The sequence below is a fragment of the Haemaphysalis longicornis genome, unplaced genomic scaffold (assembly GCF_048455015.1).
Source record: "Haemaphysalis longicornis isolate Haplotype H1 unplaced genomic scaffold, Haemaphysalis longicornis Haplotype H1 scaffold_7, whole genome shotgun sequence".
In the NCBI taxonomy this organism is placed as follows: domain Eukaryota; kingdom Metazoa; phylum Arthropoda; class Arachnida; order Ixodida; family Ixodidae; genus Haemaphysalis; species Haemaphysalis longicornis.
Window position 1 is genome coordinate 168,348,656 of NW_027526422.1, and position 14,341 is coordinate 168,362,996.

General features: G+C 48.0%; 1 protein-coding gene across 2 annotated transcripts in view; it reads right to left on the bottom strand.

Annotated features, from left to right (window-relative positions):
* The window catches only part of LOC144147216 (focadhesin), a 263,925-nt gene that overhangs the window by 103,363 nt on the left and 146,221 nt on the right, over nucleotides 1-14,341 (bottom strand). For both annotated transcript variants that reach the window (XM_077679299.1, XM_077679298.1), the window contains exons 13-15: nucleotides 13,179-13,305; nucleotides 7,951-8,009; nucleotides 322-538 (exon numbers count right to left, since the gene is read on the bottom strand). In XM_077679299.1, the coding sequence (XP_077535425.1) occupies nucleotides 322-538; nucleotides 7,951-8,009; nucleotides 13,179-13,305 (403 nt within the window). The remainder of the gene's footprint in view (nucleotides 1-321; nucleotides 539-7,950; nucleotides 8,010-13,178; nucleotides 13,306-14,341) is intronic.

The following is a 14,341-nucleotide window of genomic DNA, read 5'->3' on the forward strand; positions in this document are numbered from 1 at the left end:
ACCCCCCCTCCGTAACGCGTTCTTTGCTTGCAATGAACACAGATAACCATTGGTATGTTTGTTAATAAACATGACGTTATTGCACGTCACTCATTTTTCTAAACATTGTTTCTTTGCTGCCAATGATGCGGAAGCCTACGGGGCTATTTTTCGGGCCTTTCCGTGGTGTGTTGGGGCGGATTTCGCCTCAACGAATTTTCGCTTCAACGAAATTTTTTGCGCGTCCCGTCACTTTCGTTGTAGCGGGATTCGACTGTATACAGGTTTGACTGCATACAAATGCAGCGAAACGGGGAAAGGCAGAGACACCACAGGGCCCACCTCGTCAGGCAGCTGCTTCAGCTGGTGGCAGCTGGAGGGGAAGGCAGCCAGGGCCCGGAAGGCCCCGCCCCGCACCGCGACGTGCTTGTCCCTTGAGGAAGCCGCCCGCCAGAGGCGCCCGGCGGTCTCCTGCTCGTAGCGCTCGTACTCCGTCGTGGGAACCGACGCCAGGGGCACCACAGCCAGCAGCTCGCACACAGCACGCACCACCAGGGGCCTGTCAAAGAACAGAGGGGGTGCGCAAGGAGAGGGAAACAGAAAAATTAAAGCTGTTCCACTCAATAGGAAAGCTGTCGGAAGTGCAGAGCAGTGATTCGCCATAATGGGCTGTAGCGCCGTTATCCGCTCACTGCTACCACCCAATGCAATTCAAATTTTCCTCTTTCGCAGGGCTCCCGTGCCCCCTGCCTGAAACGGTGCCAGCGGGAGTTCTGTTCTGTTTGTGCTTGCTTTTCCTTCCGTACGTGCTGTTGTTGCAGTGCCACATTTTTTCACTTACTATCGGAAAAAACAACCCAACAAGCGTTCCTAGATGAACGCGGATGCTGCCGGTTGATTACATGTATTTTGTGTCAAATGTGCCTGCAGTTGTCTTTTTTTTTTCGCTAAACAACAGGGAGATGTATGACAAGCGCAAGCAGTTCACGAGTTTCAAATGCCTATGACTATATAAACCTCTTGGCTTTCGAAGCCTCTGGGTAACACCGCGACAACGAAACGCCATGTGGAGATCTACTTGGGTTCAGGGAGCGGGCTACAACAGCAAGGCGAGCCGATAAAGTGCTCTGTATTTAAAACGTCCCACTGTTTCTAAGGAGCCATGGGAGGCACCGTTGAACAGCTAGGTGCCGAAGATCCAACAAGCCCTGGTGGACCAGGTCCTCACATTGGCACAGACTCACAACGTCTTGAACGTGGGAGGCCGACCACATCGTAATAACTAACACCAACTAAGATAACTATTATCGGCTGGACCAAGCATCAAGCACCGGGTGCACGGCATTAGCTGCAATGAGGACGCGAGGGCACACTTCGCTGGTACAGGGAGCTCGGTGACGATGGTAACACCTGTGCCGGTAAGTTACCGTGCCCAGTAACTCCTCGAATGGGTGCAGTGGCCTCACGGTGCAACAGAAATGGTAGGGAAACACAGTAAGCTAAAAACCGCAGACGTGGGTAAAAATTGTTTTCGCAAATATAAATTTTTTTTATTTCAAACCGAATTCGAACAATAAAAGCAAAGTTCAAGCCAAATGGAATATTTCTTGAATATTCTTTGAATATGAATACTTAAGTGTTTTTTGTTGTTGTTGTTGGAAAACATTTATTCAGAAAAAGGGAGAGGGGAGGGGGGAGAAAGAGTCAAGTCCGTTCAACATGGTGTGATTTTCCCTGCGAATTCGCAGATGCGGCGCCGCTCGTGCGGCAAAACGACCTTTTTTCGTTGCTGTGGCAAAGTGCCAAATGTTTGGAACGGCCGAGCATTCCCTGCGATTGTCGCTCGTGCGGCTCGTGCGGCGTAGAGGGGCCGGACCTTCGGCCAATAGGAACACAGCTAGGTGAATGTCACGGCACCACCATCTGCATGCTTAGCAACGAGATGGGGTTGCTTGTATAGGTGGGGCGCAGCGGGTGCACCGAAACAAACGCACACGCGTTCACAACATGATGTCGCACACCCTTTTCATCGAACTTGCTTAATCGGTATCCGCGCAAGTGGCAGACATCACAGCCAGGAACAAGTACAGAAGAACCGAAGAAGAATCGTCTGAGGTACACCAAGATGTGCTAGGCATGCACAACAAGCAAACCCAGGGTTGCTTGCTGAGTTTGTCATTGCTGCTATGTGTGCGTATATCGAAAAATAATTGGCGATTGTTAAATCAAACCACTAATAAACTCATATTTACTGAAAACCAGTCTGAAACAACTTCCCCAGAAAGTTCAATAGGACCTATTATTTAAAACATCACAACAAGCTTTGCTCGCAGCAGACCTAATTCGTTCTGCAAACAATGTGCCTCGGAAGTTCAAAAATCGCGATGATTGCAGGCCATGTAGACGACATTTCCAGGCATTGCGAACTTTGCAAGTGCGAATGTTTGTTCCACCGAATTCGCAGATGAAAAACGCACCATGTAAAACGGGCTTTAAGAGCGGTGGTTGGCCATCCTATTCCAGTAGGCTGTGCAGGATCGCTGCCGCCTTCGCCCGAGAGATCAGGGTTTCCTGGTCCTCGAGCTGGCAACTGCGCAACACGCTCTCCCATCGCTCTACAGAAGCGGGATCGGATGGTTGGGGGTTCAGTGGGCACATCCAGACAAGATGCGGGGTCGTGTTGGCAGTGTCGCAGCGTGCGCAGTTGGGTGCATAGCAGGTGGGGGAGATGCAATGGAGGGTGGCGTGGGGGGATAAGTGCATCAGGAGGCCCTGTAGTGGTACAGGATGTCAGTGTAGGTATGTTGGAGGGGGGTCAGAGCAGGGGGATCGTGGTTGAGGTTGGGGCGGCAGGCCTCGTCTGGGAAGACCTGGGTAAGACGATCGCGGGCCGTGGCGTGAGCCACTTTGTTCTCAGGGAGGGATGTGTGGCTCGGTGTCCACACGATGCAGGTAAAGGGTAGAGTGCGGCGTTGGGACAGGATGTGGAGTGCCAGGGTGGAAACTCTGCCTTGAGCGTAGCGGCGGCAGGCAGCTTGAGAGTACGTGAGCACCGTGACAGTTGGACGGTGGAAAGCGGCTTGAGAGTCCGTGAGCAACGTGACAGTTGGAGTCATAGCGTGAGCAATGGCGAGGGCTATAGCGGCTTGTTCTGCCATGCTCGTTGATGCTGTCTGCAGGCTGGAAGCAACGAGGGTGGTGGCGTCGGAGCGCACTACGGCAGCTATGTGTGCTTGTTGTCGGGGGTAGGCAGTGGCGTCGGTGTGAAGTGCAGTTGAATCACTGCCGTACTTTCGAAGAAGGAGGCGGGTCCGATGCTGTCGTTGTCGTTCAATGTTGTACGTGGGGTGCATATGGTGTGGGATGGGAAGCACCGGTATGTTTGTGCATTGAGCAGTGGGTATTCGTTGGGGGGTATCGGGATTGTGCTCTACGTGTCGAACGAGCTTATGCAGCCGGTGTCAGCCCGTTGGGGGTGAGCTTCAGTTGTTGCAATTGGTTGTTTATGTGGGCCTCCATCAATTCGGTGAGAGTGTTATGGAGACCGAGTGGTGTTTTTTGTAAAATTAAAATTTCCACCCCCTGAAATACAAAAACAAGTTCACTGAACAACAAATAATAAATAAAAAATAACATAAATAAAAAATAACACAAAGCAAACTTCTCGAAATGAAATACCCCAGCATCATGGCCAAAACTTACAATTACAGTATCACAATTCACAGGAGCAAGCGTCTGATCGGCATGATATTCGTTGCGCGTTTATTAATGCACACCTGTACGCTTGTTTCAAGGAAACCACTCTTTTTTCTTAAATATTCGTTTTCCATTTTGCGTTGTTAGTGTCATTTAATGTAGGGCACCAATTCATTTTGGTGGTTTCCTTTAGAATAAGTTCTGCACTTTGTAGCAACAATATGCTCAGCCCTGTGTACGTAGCTGCGTGCCAACAACCACGAATGAAAATTGATACAGTAGAAACCTGCAATAATGAAACCTTCAGGGAAAGCCAAAAAATTCTCTCTTGTGAGAATTTAATCGCTGGTAGAACAAAACAGATAACTGCGAAACAGCCCGCAACACAAATATTCATTTTTGAGAATCAGTTACGTGACTTTGCAAGCCTTACCCTGCAGCAACTTCTTAGCACAGCTCTCACACTACAAGGAGTGGTTCCTTGCTAGTCTTCATAACGCACACCTAAGGACGTCTGAATTGTGTCAAACGCATCCAAAACGTCCTGGTCTGTCTGTCTGCGCGTCTGTATGTCTGTCTGTCTGTCTCCCGGTTCACCCATCCAGCCAAAAGATAAAAGAATTTTTGAACTGGAAGCTTATATAGCCAAAACTTTCCCCAACCACTAAACCTGGAAACGCAGTGCATACTTGCACCATTGCTGAGCAAAAAGAAAGCATTAGGAATATCTGAGGCATAACAATACATAACCAGTGCTGCTAGGCAGTATTCTCCTAACTGAAAATAAATGCGTGCTTGATGTTCGCGATAGCTAATAAAAGAACTACGCATTGAAAACAATATTTTGACCCGGAAATACGAAAAGAGCTTGCACAGGCCCGGACCTCGTGGCAGTGTTCAAAGTTCAACAGTTACAAAAAGTTCCAGTAGATGGTGCGGGAGCAGTGGAATGCGGGAAAATTCAATTGACATTAAGGTAACTCTCTCCATGTCTATCACGGTAGGACCGAAAGCGAGGGGCAGAGCATGAGAGGTGGGCGGGGGACAGAAAAGAAACGTTTACATTGCAGAGGTGGCAGAACAGTATCGTCTTTTGACGTTGCTTTGTTTACATTTTTGCTCAATCTTTTTTTTTTTTGCCACCTCCAATCAGCTCTGTTAAGAAAGGGTGATCCTGCACCGTACATCTGACACTTCCCACATGCAGAAGGTGTTCGTAGTGGTGACGGGACCAGCTGCCACAGTCTGGCGGGGTTGGGTCATTTGTTGTACCCTAGCCTCACCCTCGCAACCATTCATTTTATCCGCCTTTGTCTCAGCGCATAATGTGCAATCATCCCCATTCATGCATTATAACCGAGCGTTTGTTATGACTGTGGCTGTTATAAGTGGGCTTGACTGTGGCTGATCGCCAGCAGCGTGAAATAAGAGTACTGCAGTTATTCCTCCATATAACTCTTTACTGATATTTTTTCCAGCCGCTTTCCGCTGACCCTGCACTGCTTCATATAGTCACTTGACATGGTAATAGTAGTCAACGTTGATGCTTGGGCGAGTTGCTGTTCTATATTTTTGAATTCACAGTGCAAACTATAACCATACAGAGAACAATAAACACATGGCCCCAGCGTGTCTCACTCTCCCTGTCATCCTTGTTTATTGTTTGCGCTGCGAATTCAAGAAGATGGTAAGACTATATTCCATTAGATTTAAATATAAGCCACCACCCTAACGTGGGCCCCCAGGCCTCATACTCCATGCCTTGCTTCAAAGAAGTACAGTCTACGCCCGTTACAACGGACCCTCTGAATCCGGAAAAAAATGTCCGCTGTAGCCGAAGTATGCAGTATCCAACGGGGGGGGGGGGGGGGGGAAGGGTATGAGCTCTACAGAGGGTACTTTGATCGACATTGCATATGCATAGTACATACACTTTGGTCTTTCTAAACGCCTGCAGCACCTCTGCACAGTGTTCGTGCGAGCACAAAGAATTGCGTAAACACCGTTTCCAAAGCTTAGCACCGGCACTTGGAGAAGGCCTAGTGCATGTGGTCAATAGTGTAAAGATGCATGATAAGCTGAGCAAATAAAGCAAGAATATAACTAGACGCAATTATTAACCAGCTATAAAACATCAGTCGTGGCCATCGACATTAGCTAGGCTCTTTTAAATCCCCTCACGACGAGGCAGGTTTTCCCGAAACCGTTCGTCAAACAAATCGGATTGCTGCTTGACGTTCCCTCAAGGCAGCTCCCACATTTTTAGCAATTTTAGCCTGGTCATTGAAACAGCTGTAATGAAATAATCTGATGACGGTCAGCTGTAAAATCGAAAGTTAGACCAGTTGGACTGCGCACGGTTACCGGCAGATTGCACACAATGGATGGGGAACAACCCCCCTACTTGAGGCATTTCTTACCTTTTTCACCGAACGGAATGGGAACGATGCATGCGTGGGAATAATAAAAGCTGAACGTCACTGAACCCAAGTTTTTTATCACATAAAAAAACTGACGAGGGCAGACTCTCCTCCGAGTGCACCACTTCTAGTATTTGATAGCCCTCTTTTTAATCTCACCGGAGTCGTGTTTATCGGCAGTGGCCTTGTTCTTGACGGTAGAGCGGACTGTCTGCTTAGACAAGCGTGTACTTCTGGCGATGTTGGCCTGTTTTTCCCCATGTTCAACAGTGTTAATTACGCTTATATTATCCGACAGTGAAATCAGCTACCCTGCCGCTCATGCCGCTAGTCGCACAAAAAAAAGCCACTAGCTTGGCTTGGCTGCGCCAATGACCCGGCTGCCAGCAATGTTGCCAGACATAACAGTTTTCTTGCAAAAATAAACAAAGAAAAAGCACATCGGGTGCCGGCATCGCGGAAGTCCACTATAAACTTTCAGTCGAAACAATTTTCGCCTAAAATTTAGTCTGTTGTAGCCGATAGTCTGCTCTAGCCGGGTCCGTTGTGAGCGGAGCGGACTCCATTTAAAATGCATGGGGACCAGACAAACCAACAGAAATGGTCTGTTGTAACCGAAAGTCCGTTGTTGCCGGATCCGCTGTAACAAGCGTAGACTGTACTGACACGAAATGCCAAAGCTGGGATAACAACGTAACAGGTTTCCTTGGTATATGAAGATTTCTCCCAGCAAGTTTCAACAGTAATCACTCAGTATAACATATTCTAAATCCATTTTAATCTTTTCACACACGAGAAAGCTTGGAATGGATACCTTTTCGCAATCGGCATCGGCATGATGCCATATACTCCTGTCCTCAAACTGCTGACATGAGGGCCCCCGTGACGTGGCCAACACGCTGGCTGTGATTGGCGCGCACTGTTCCACCATATGTAACATGTCACGATTTTGGGACTGATGTGATGCTGCACGGCATGTGGAGATGGTGGACGCCTCGATTGGTGTGGGCGCGCGTGCTCGAGAGCGCGAGCGCGTCCACCCTAGCAGTGGTGCGACGAGAACGGCGATGTCACGAGCACCCTCCTGTCATGGTGGCCACTTCAGTGTTCGTTTAGTCGAAACCGAAACTGGCATGAATAAACAAGGCTGTAAATAATTATTTACGCCGCTATAAACCGCCTAATGCGCCATTCTATGACTACTGGGCTGGTAGGCACCCATAGCAGCGAAAAAACAACACGAAAATTTTGTGTCAGTAGTCCATTAAATCTCAAGCTTACAAACAACATCACACAACCCTCTCTGCATCCTTAACATTTGAATGCAAGTTAAACATAGCTGACACAACTTTTACAACTAATTGGTTTAACGAAAGCATTATTGATGCCGCTTCTCTTATGAGAACCTCCAGAGAGTATGCCAAGAGCTGCTACAATACCACGCCCACACCTGCCAACCTTCTTAAAATTAAACTACTCGGAAACGCTTTGACTAACTCCCCACCTGCCCCAGAACACTACTCATGCCACCCAGGCATGTTGGCTAACTGTGTTATGTTGGCTAACACAAGAGTTTGAAGTATCGATCACAGATGCAGATTTATGATCAGAACCAATTTATGATCAAAAGAACTCACTCTGCTTTTAACAGTATGCCGCAGTGTGAATTCGAAGAGTAGCTTGCTTTGTAATCACTAGTGTGAAAAAAAAAAAAAAAAAAAACAACAACAACAAAAAAAAAAAACACAAGTGTCAAGAGCAACAAACTTCCCCACACCTCGCTTGCTTGACCTCCTAGATTCGATATGATGAAATTTGCACTGTACACGAAGCGGAGCCTCGCAGGAAAGCTCACCTGTCATCATTCCACAGCTTGGGGACAATGGCAGACAGCGTCGTCTTCACATCGGCCACCTGCAAACGCACCAATCCTAGGTTTGGTCTTACGACAGAAGGTGGAAGAGTTGTCAGCACCGTGCTTCCTATGGCTAACCACTAAAACAGCTGCCTTGCAAGCAAGTCTTCTTTCACACCAACACTTGTCATCTGCAAGCATTCGCCTTTCTTCAGAATAAATTCAAGTGATATAGTCTGGTTGTGATCTTTTTTTCATTTTATTTTTTGTTCATATTTTTGTTTACCTATTTTTCTGAGTTAAGGCGACTTCAGTTTGCCAGGGCGGCCCCAGTGCAAGGTTTGCCTAACAGTGCATTACGACTTAAGGTAACAAGACCTGTCCTAGCACAATAATAAACATTCTTGAAGCTCGAAACGGCTTGTCTTGTGAAGGAACCTTTTACGCTTTTCTATCCTTATTGTTTTCTTTTCGCAAAAGTGTTCTCACGGTGCATAAGAAGCTAATACTTACTGAGCAGTTATACCCCCCCCCCCCCCCTCATCTATTTACCGTATTTGCACGAATATAACGCAAGTTTTTTTTCGAAATTACAAACTCCAACATGCACCTGTCGTTATATTTGGAACCGAGTTCAGCCACGAGGCGTGCGAGTCTGGAGAAAGGGGAAAAAGCCATCCCAGGAGAAAGGGGAAAAAGCCATCCCAGTTGAAGGAAACGAGGAACGAGAACATCGCGCCAAGTGAAAGGAGGAAAGCGGAATCTGGAAAGAACTCGTCGCCCTTGTGACGCACAAGCAAAAACGCAAAAACACGGTGCGAGAGGAGCGCGAGGGCGAGGCGCGAGCGGGATGAGGGGGAGGGCGAGAGCGAAGGTCACTCGATCACCCCTCGCCGCTGCCGCCGAATTGAGGTGGTGTATCGTGTTCTGCACATCGTCCGCGTCGCCCCAAACGGAACTCGCGCACCCACGGACCTCACATGGAGGAGAGGACTCAGTACGACGCATCTTTTAGGAGGAAGGCAATCCTACTGTCCGAAGACGTCGGAACTCGTGTGCGGTGCGACGCCTTGGAGTGAACGAACTGACGATCTGGGGATGGAGGAAAAACTGCGATCGGATCTTCCATGTCGTGCAGTAAAGGTTTTAGGTTCGTTCTTCTGTTGTTGATTGATGATGATCTGCGTTGGTGCCTGATGGTTGCGGCACTGATGACATGACGACGATGGTTGATGGAGAGTTTTTAAAAACTGTATATTTACACGGAAGACATATACAGGATATTTACAGACTGAAGTAGACAGAGTAAGAAATAAAGTGGGTTCCTAGGTCAGCTAAGACTTTGTGCCCGCAGCACCTCCGTCAGCGACGGACCCTGACCTAAGGCTACCCAAGTGGTGAGATCCTCCCTAGCCTGACCTGGCTAGCCCGGCAATACGCCGGCCGTGCATAGCACATTAAAACCCTGAGGATTCGACCTCGTGTCTCGTGGTTTTAATGGGTTACTTAAGCCCCACCCCTGATACACAGGCCAATCGGTATCTCCCGGGCACCTGACAGGATGGATTAGTAAATCCGGGCCTAAACCACGGTGGGCAACGCGCCCCGTAACCCTCAAACACTGGTCACTCTCTCTCTCTCCAGAAAAAAGGAAAGGATCAAAAGCAAACCAAACAACCACGATAAACACCCAAAAACCCGCGAAAACACGTGCAAGCGCCAGGGACACGCTTCCACGAACGCTGTCTGCATCGCCTATTCCCACGCATCTCGTCCGAGACAGGACAGCTACTCAAGCCAGCTGAAACCCATAAACATCCATCTTAACGACCCGGCGCGTCCCCAAGATTCTCCGCCGTTGACAGGACCGTGGGCCAGAAACAGAGCGTAGGGACAAAAGGACACGGCGGCCGGCTTAGGCGTCGCCTCTGCCGCGCCCATCCCGGGCCGCAATGCGCGCACCCTCCCACGCCTCCACTCCGCGCGCGCACTGGCCAACAAAAGGAAAGCTATTGCCATAAATCGGCCACTGTCTAACCACAGTTGACAGCTCCACGCTCCCTGTCTCCAGCCGCTCGACGGACCAAATGGTTTTACAACCTGCTAATGGAAACCGCGGTGGGCCCCGAGCCAGCCGCCGCCATGCCCCCGGGATGCCATTTCAGTCGCCAGGCTACCAATGTTTTCCCATGGCTACACCACGCACTCCGGCCAAAACAACGCGACAGCGCAGCTGCGACCCCAGACAATGTGTCCTCCCGCGAGCGGCATGACCCAGAGACCGCTTGCTCTTAACGAGCTGGCTGCCATAAAGTCATTCATGTGCCCTTCAGGGAACCGCCGCTTCCCCCGCGTTCGACTTTGTAGCGTCGCTGACGCCTGGAACTCTTACACGTGCCTACTCGGAAGGCCTTCCGTGGACCGAAGAGCGGTCGTTACCCTGATCTAGAAAAGGGACTCGCAGAGTTTGTACAGGAACGTCGCGGCCAATTCTTTCCTGTGAATGTGGAAACGATTCAATTGAAAGCGAGGGAGCTTGCGCGAGAGGCTGGTCTCTCTCGTGACACCTTCAAGGCTAGTCGCTCTTGGGTCCAGAAGCTCATGCGTCGCGCTGGTTTTTCACTTCGTCGGAGAACCTCAATATGCCAAAAGCTCCCAGCCGACTACGAACAAAAGCTGATAGCATTCCAACGTCATGTGATCCGCTTACGCACAGTCTGCAAGTACCTGATCGGTCAGATCGGCAATGCGGACGAAACGCCGATCTTCTTGGATATGCCGTCCAACTACGCCGTGGACGTTTGTGGCACGAAGGAGGTGCACCTCCGTACAACGGGAAACGAGAAGACTCGAGTGACGGCGATGCTGGCGTGCACGGCTGACGGACACAAGCTGCCGCCCTTCCTCATCTTCAAAAGGAAGACAATCCCAAAGAATGAGATTTTCCCTCCCCGCATGCACATCAGGTGCAACGAGAAGGGCTGGATGGACAGTGCGATGATTCACGAGTGGCTTCGCGTCGTGTGGGACAACCGCCCGGGTGCAGCGTTGGTGAAGACGTCCATGCTCATGCTGGACGCCTTCAGGGGACACTTGACTGACGGAGTCAAGAACGCCATCAGGGAGGCCAAGAGCGACCTCGTGGTGATTCCCGGGGGCATGACTTCACAACTGCAGCCTCTCGATGTTTGCATCAACAAGCCCTTCAAGGATCGCGTACGAAGAGAGTACGAGGAGTGGCTGGCTGAAAATAACAAGGCGCTCACACCGACGAGACGCGTCAAGCGGGCGTCGAGCAGGCGTCGATCTCACAAGTCGCCCAGTGGATCGCGAATGCATGGGAGGCTATGCCGCGCTCAATTGTGTCGCGCGCCTTCCTCAAGTGTTGCATCTCCAACAACACTGATAGCACGAACGACAACGTGATCTTCACGGACAGTGACAAGGAGATCAGCAGCAACGACGAGTAGAATAAAAACGAAAAACGTACGTTGACTTTCGCTCTCTTTTCACTTTTTTGTGTTCTCAAGAGTTCGCGTTATAATAGTAATAATATTTTTTTATTATTTATGCCATCAAAATCTACCCTCGCGTTATATTCGTGCAAATACGGTACCTGCTGCAGCGTAGTAAAGTGCAAAAATTTACTTTAAAAGCTATGGAAACTAGTGCTACTTATTGTTTTGTATATTTTAATTAATGCACACACAACAGATATTCGATTTGATATTCAAAGACAGTTTTTTGCCTTGCTTGTATTTGATACGCATTTGAAAATTTCAATATTCCCACACAGCTAGTCATAACTCATGTATGACAGCAACTGCATGTTGCCACAAACTGCCTGGCCTACAGCAAAAAAAGAAAAAAAAAGAGCTTTGGGTTCTTTTTTAGATTAAAGGGATAGTGAAGCCAAATACAAGTTGCAGTAGATCGATAGATTAGCTCACCGAGAGCACGAATATACCTCTCTTCAGTGTAGCTTTTCTAAAATAAGGTGGAAAATAGCGAGAACGTGAAGACAGGTGTTGCTACCACCGCCTATACTGTGTAACTTACCTTGAAAGTGGTTGAAATTGCGTGACAGCTATTTTAACAATACGCCTTCAGATGTTCATAGAAAATTAAAAGGAAATTTTTGTAGTCTCATGCTTGAACGTCGAACAACAAAAAGAAAGCTAGAAAGCAATACTATTACGGCACGGTCGATAGATCATGCAGTGACCCTGAACGCCAACAAATTTGTTTCGGTTTCTGTGTAATACATGGTGCAGTACTTGGCCAGATAATTGTGCAACCCTTGTGCAGTACTGTGGGCAAAGCAACACTTATTACGACTCCCTGCGTGCTTTTGCTGAGCAAAAACATACACAGGAACAGTTATTTTGGCTAAGGTCAGTGTTTTCAAGTGTGTGTGCGTGTCTTTCCTTGCTGCCACTCGATGGCGCCACTCATCCACACTTGGGGCAATTCCACTATGCGAGAAGGGGTGTGGGAGCTACGCAGGAGCACTTGGTTGGACCCCAACATTCGCGCGGCCTAAAAAGGACAATATGCCACTGTTTGCATCATGGAATCGCTGCAAGGGAAACGAAGCAGGGAAATGCGTTCCTTGATCAGCGATTTCTCAGCAATTAGGGCACCTTTCGGCACCGAAGCAATGCTAAAATGGCTATAGGAAGGCCAGACTTTCGTTTGAAACCAACCTGCTGGTTGCCTTCAGTGTCCCCTTTATGAGAAACTCACAAGAGGATCCATGCAGTGACAATGACACTGAAGGCGACAAAGCTTCAAACAACCTCAAAAAGCTTTTCACGCAACTGACACGCTACGGTGCAACGTGAGTTTGAGTAGGCAGCAAGATGCGATGCAATTTCTCTGGATTATGAATGCAGTGTGATGCTGTATCTGGCAGTGAAACAGACACCAAAAAAGGTCACAGATTACTCCCAAAGAAAATAAAGGGTCTTCTGAATCGAGTCATAATTGAAACTGGCAAGCACATGGAACGTTCCTGCGTGCTACATATAGAGTTACGATACAATAAAATTTCAATTGTAATGCAGCTAACTGCCAATTTTTACGACTTCGTTACATCAAGGCTTAACTGCACGCACAAAGAAAAGAATATTTTCATGCCTCTGCAAAGAAATTCAGGAACTCAATGAAAGGAACGGAAGAACGCTCAATTCAATAGGTAGCTCTGACAAAAAACGGCAGCACAATACCTCAGCAGCACACAGCTGGTAGATGCAGCGCAGGGCCAGCACCACTGCAGCCCCCTGGCGGTCACCGCGACAACCAGTCACCAAGGACACGAGGGGACCCAGCAAGTCAGCCTTGAGCTGCGAGGCACTGCAGGCAAGGGCACACACACACAGTGCTTTGTAGAGTGCAACTCGCATCAAGGAAACAAAAAAATTCCTCAAAGCACATGTGCTACAATTTGTACGCAAAAGCCTGGCGATACGTATCAAAGAGTTACTACTGAATCGCATTTGCACCACTTGCTTCACTTTCAATTCTTTGTCTTTTGGTGAAGAATTAGCATTCCGAAAATTTTTTAACTTGAAAGTTCGCATCCCGAAAATGAACTTCTTTATTAATTCATCTACGATAATGAAAATTCCTGTGCACGTGTGTTTTGTGTTTGTCATTTCAAATATGTAATTAGTTTTTAAGTGGCATCACTATTTTTTTATTTATAAATAAAATACTGAAGCCTAATTAGGTAATTTTTTACAGGCAATTAAGCAATTTTTTAGTCAAAATATTTTTTGTTAAATGGTATGAATTTGTAGCTTAAGACCTGCCATGCATGCTGATGCTATTTATATTTCTGCAAAGATAGTTTATTGGCTAAAATTAGGGTAATTATGCCGAGTACAGTGTTCAGAAAACCTAATGAAGCCATGTTACTAATCATAACATTTATTAGAGGCACATTCAGCCAGTCAATAATAACAGCATCAGCATTGAGTTCATTTCATCCCAAATTCAACAGTACAACATTTAAAAAAAATCCTTTGAAGAAAACAACTGAGTCTGAAGTTTCACTTCAAGCACGCACCGCACCTCACACTCAAGGCCGAAACATGGCGAATTCGCGATCACCACGCTGTTTTTGATGAACTCCCGTCTTTTGAGTCCCGCAATTTCCCGCAATAGATCAAACGACTAAATGTAAACCCAGCCGCCCCCATAACCAAAACCATGGTAGAAATCGGCGAAGAGCACTCTGCCTAAACCCCGAGCAACTGCTTCGCCCAGCGGTCAATCTTCCCCACAGCAAGATGGCGGCGCCCAATAATGTTGTTCTGGAGATACGGCGCTCTGAAAAGTGCTGTGGTTTCATCAACTTGCACAAGTAGTTTGTCGCCTCAGTACACAT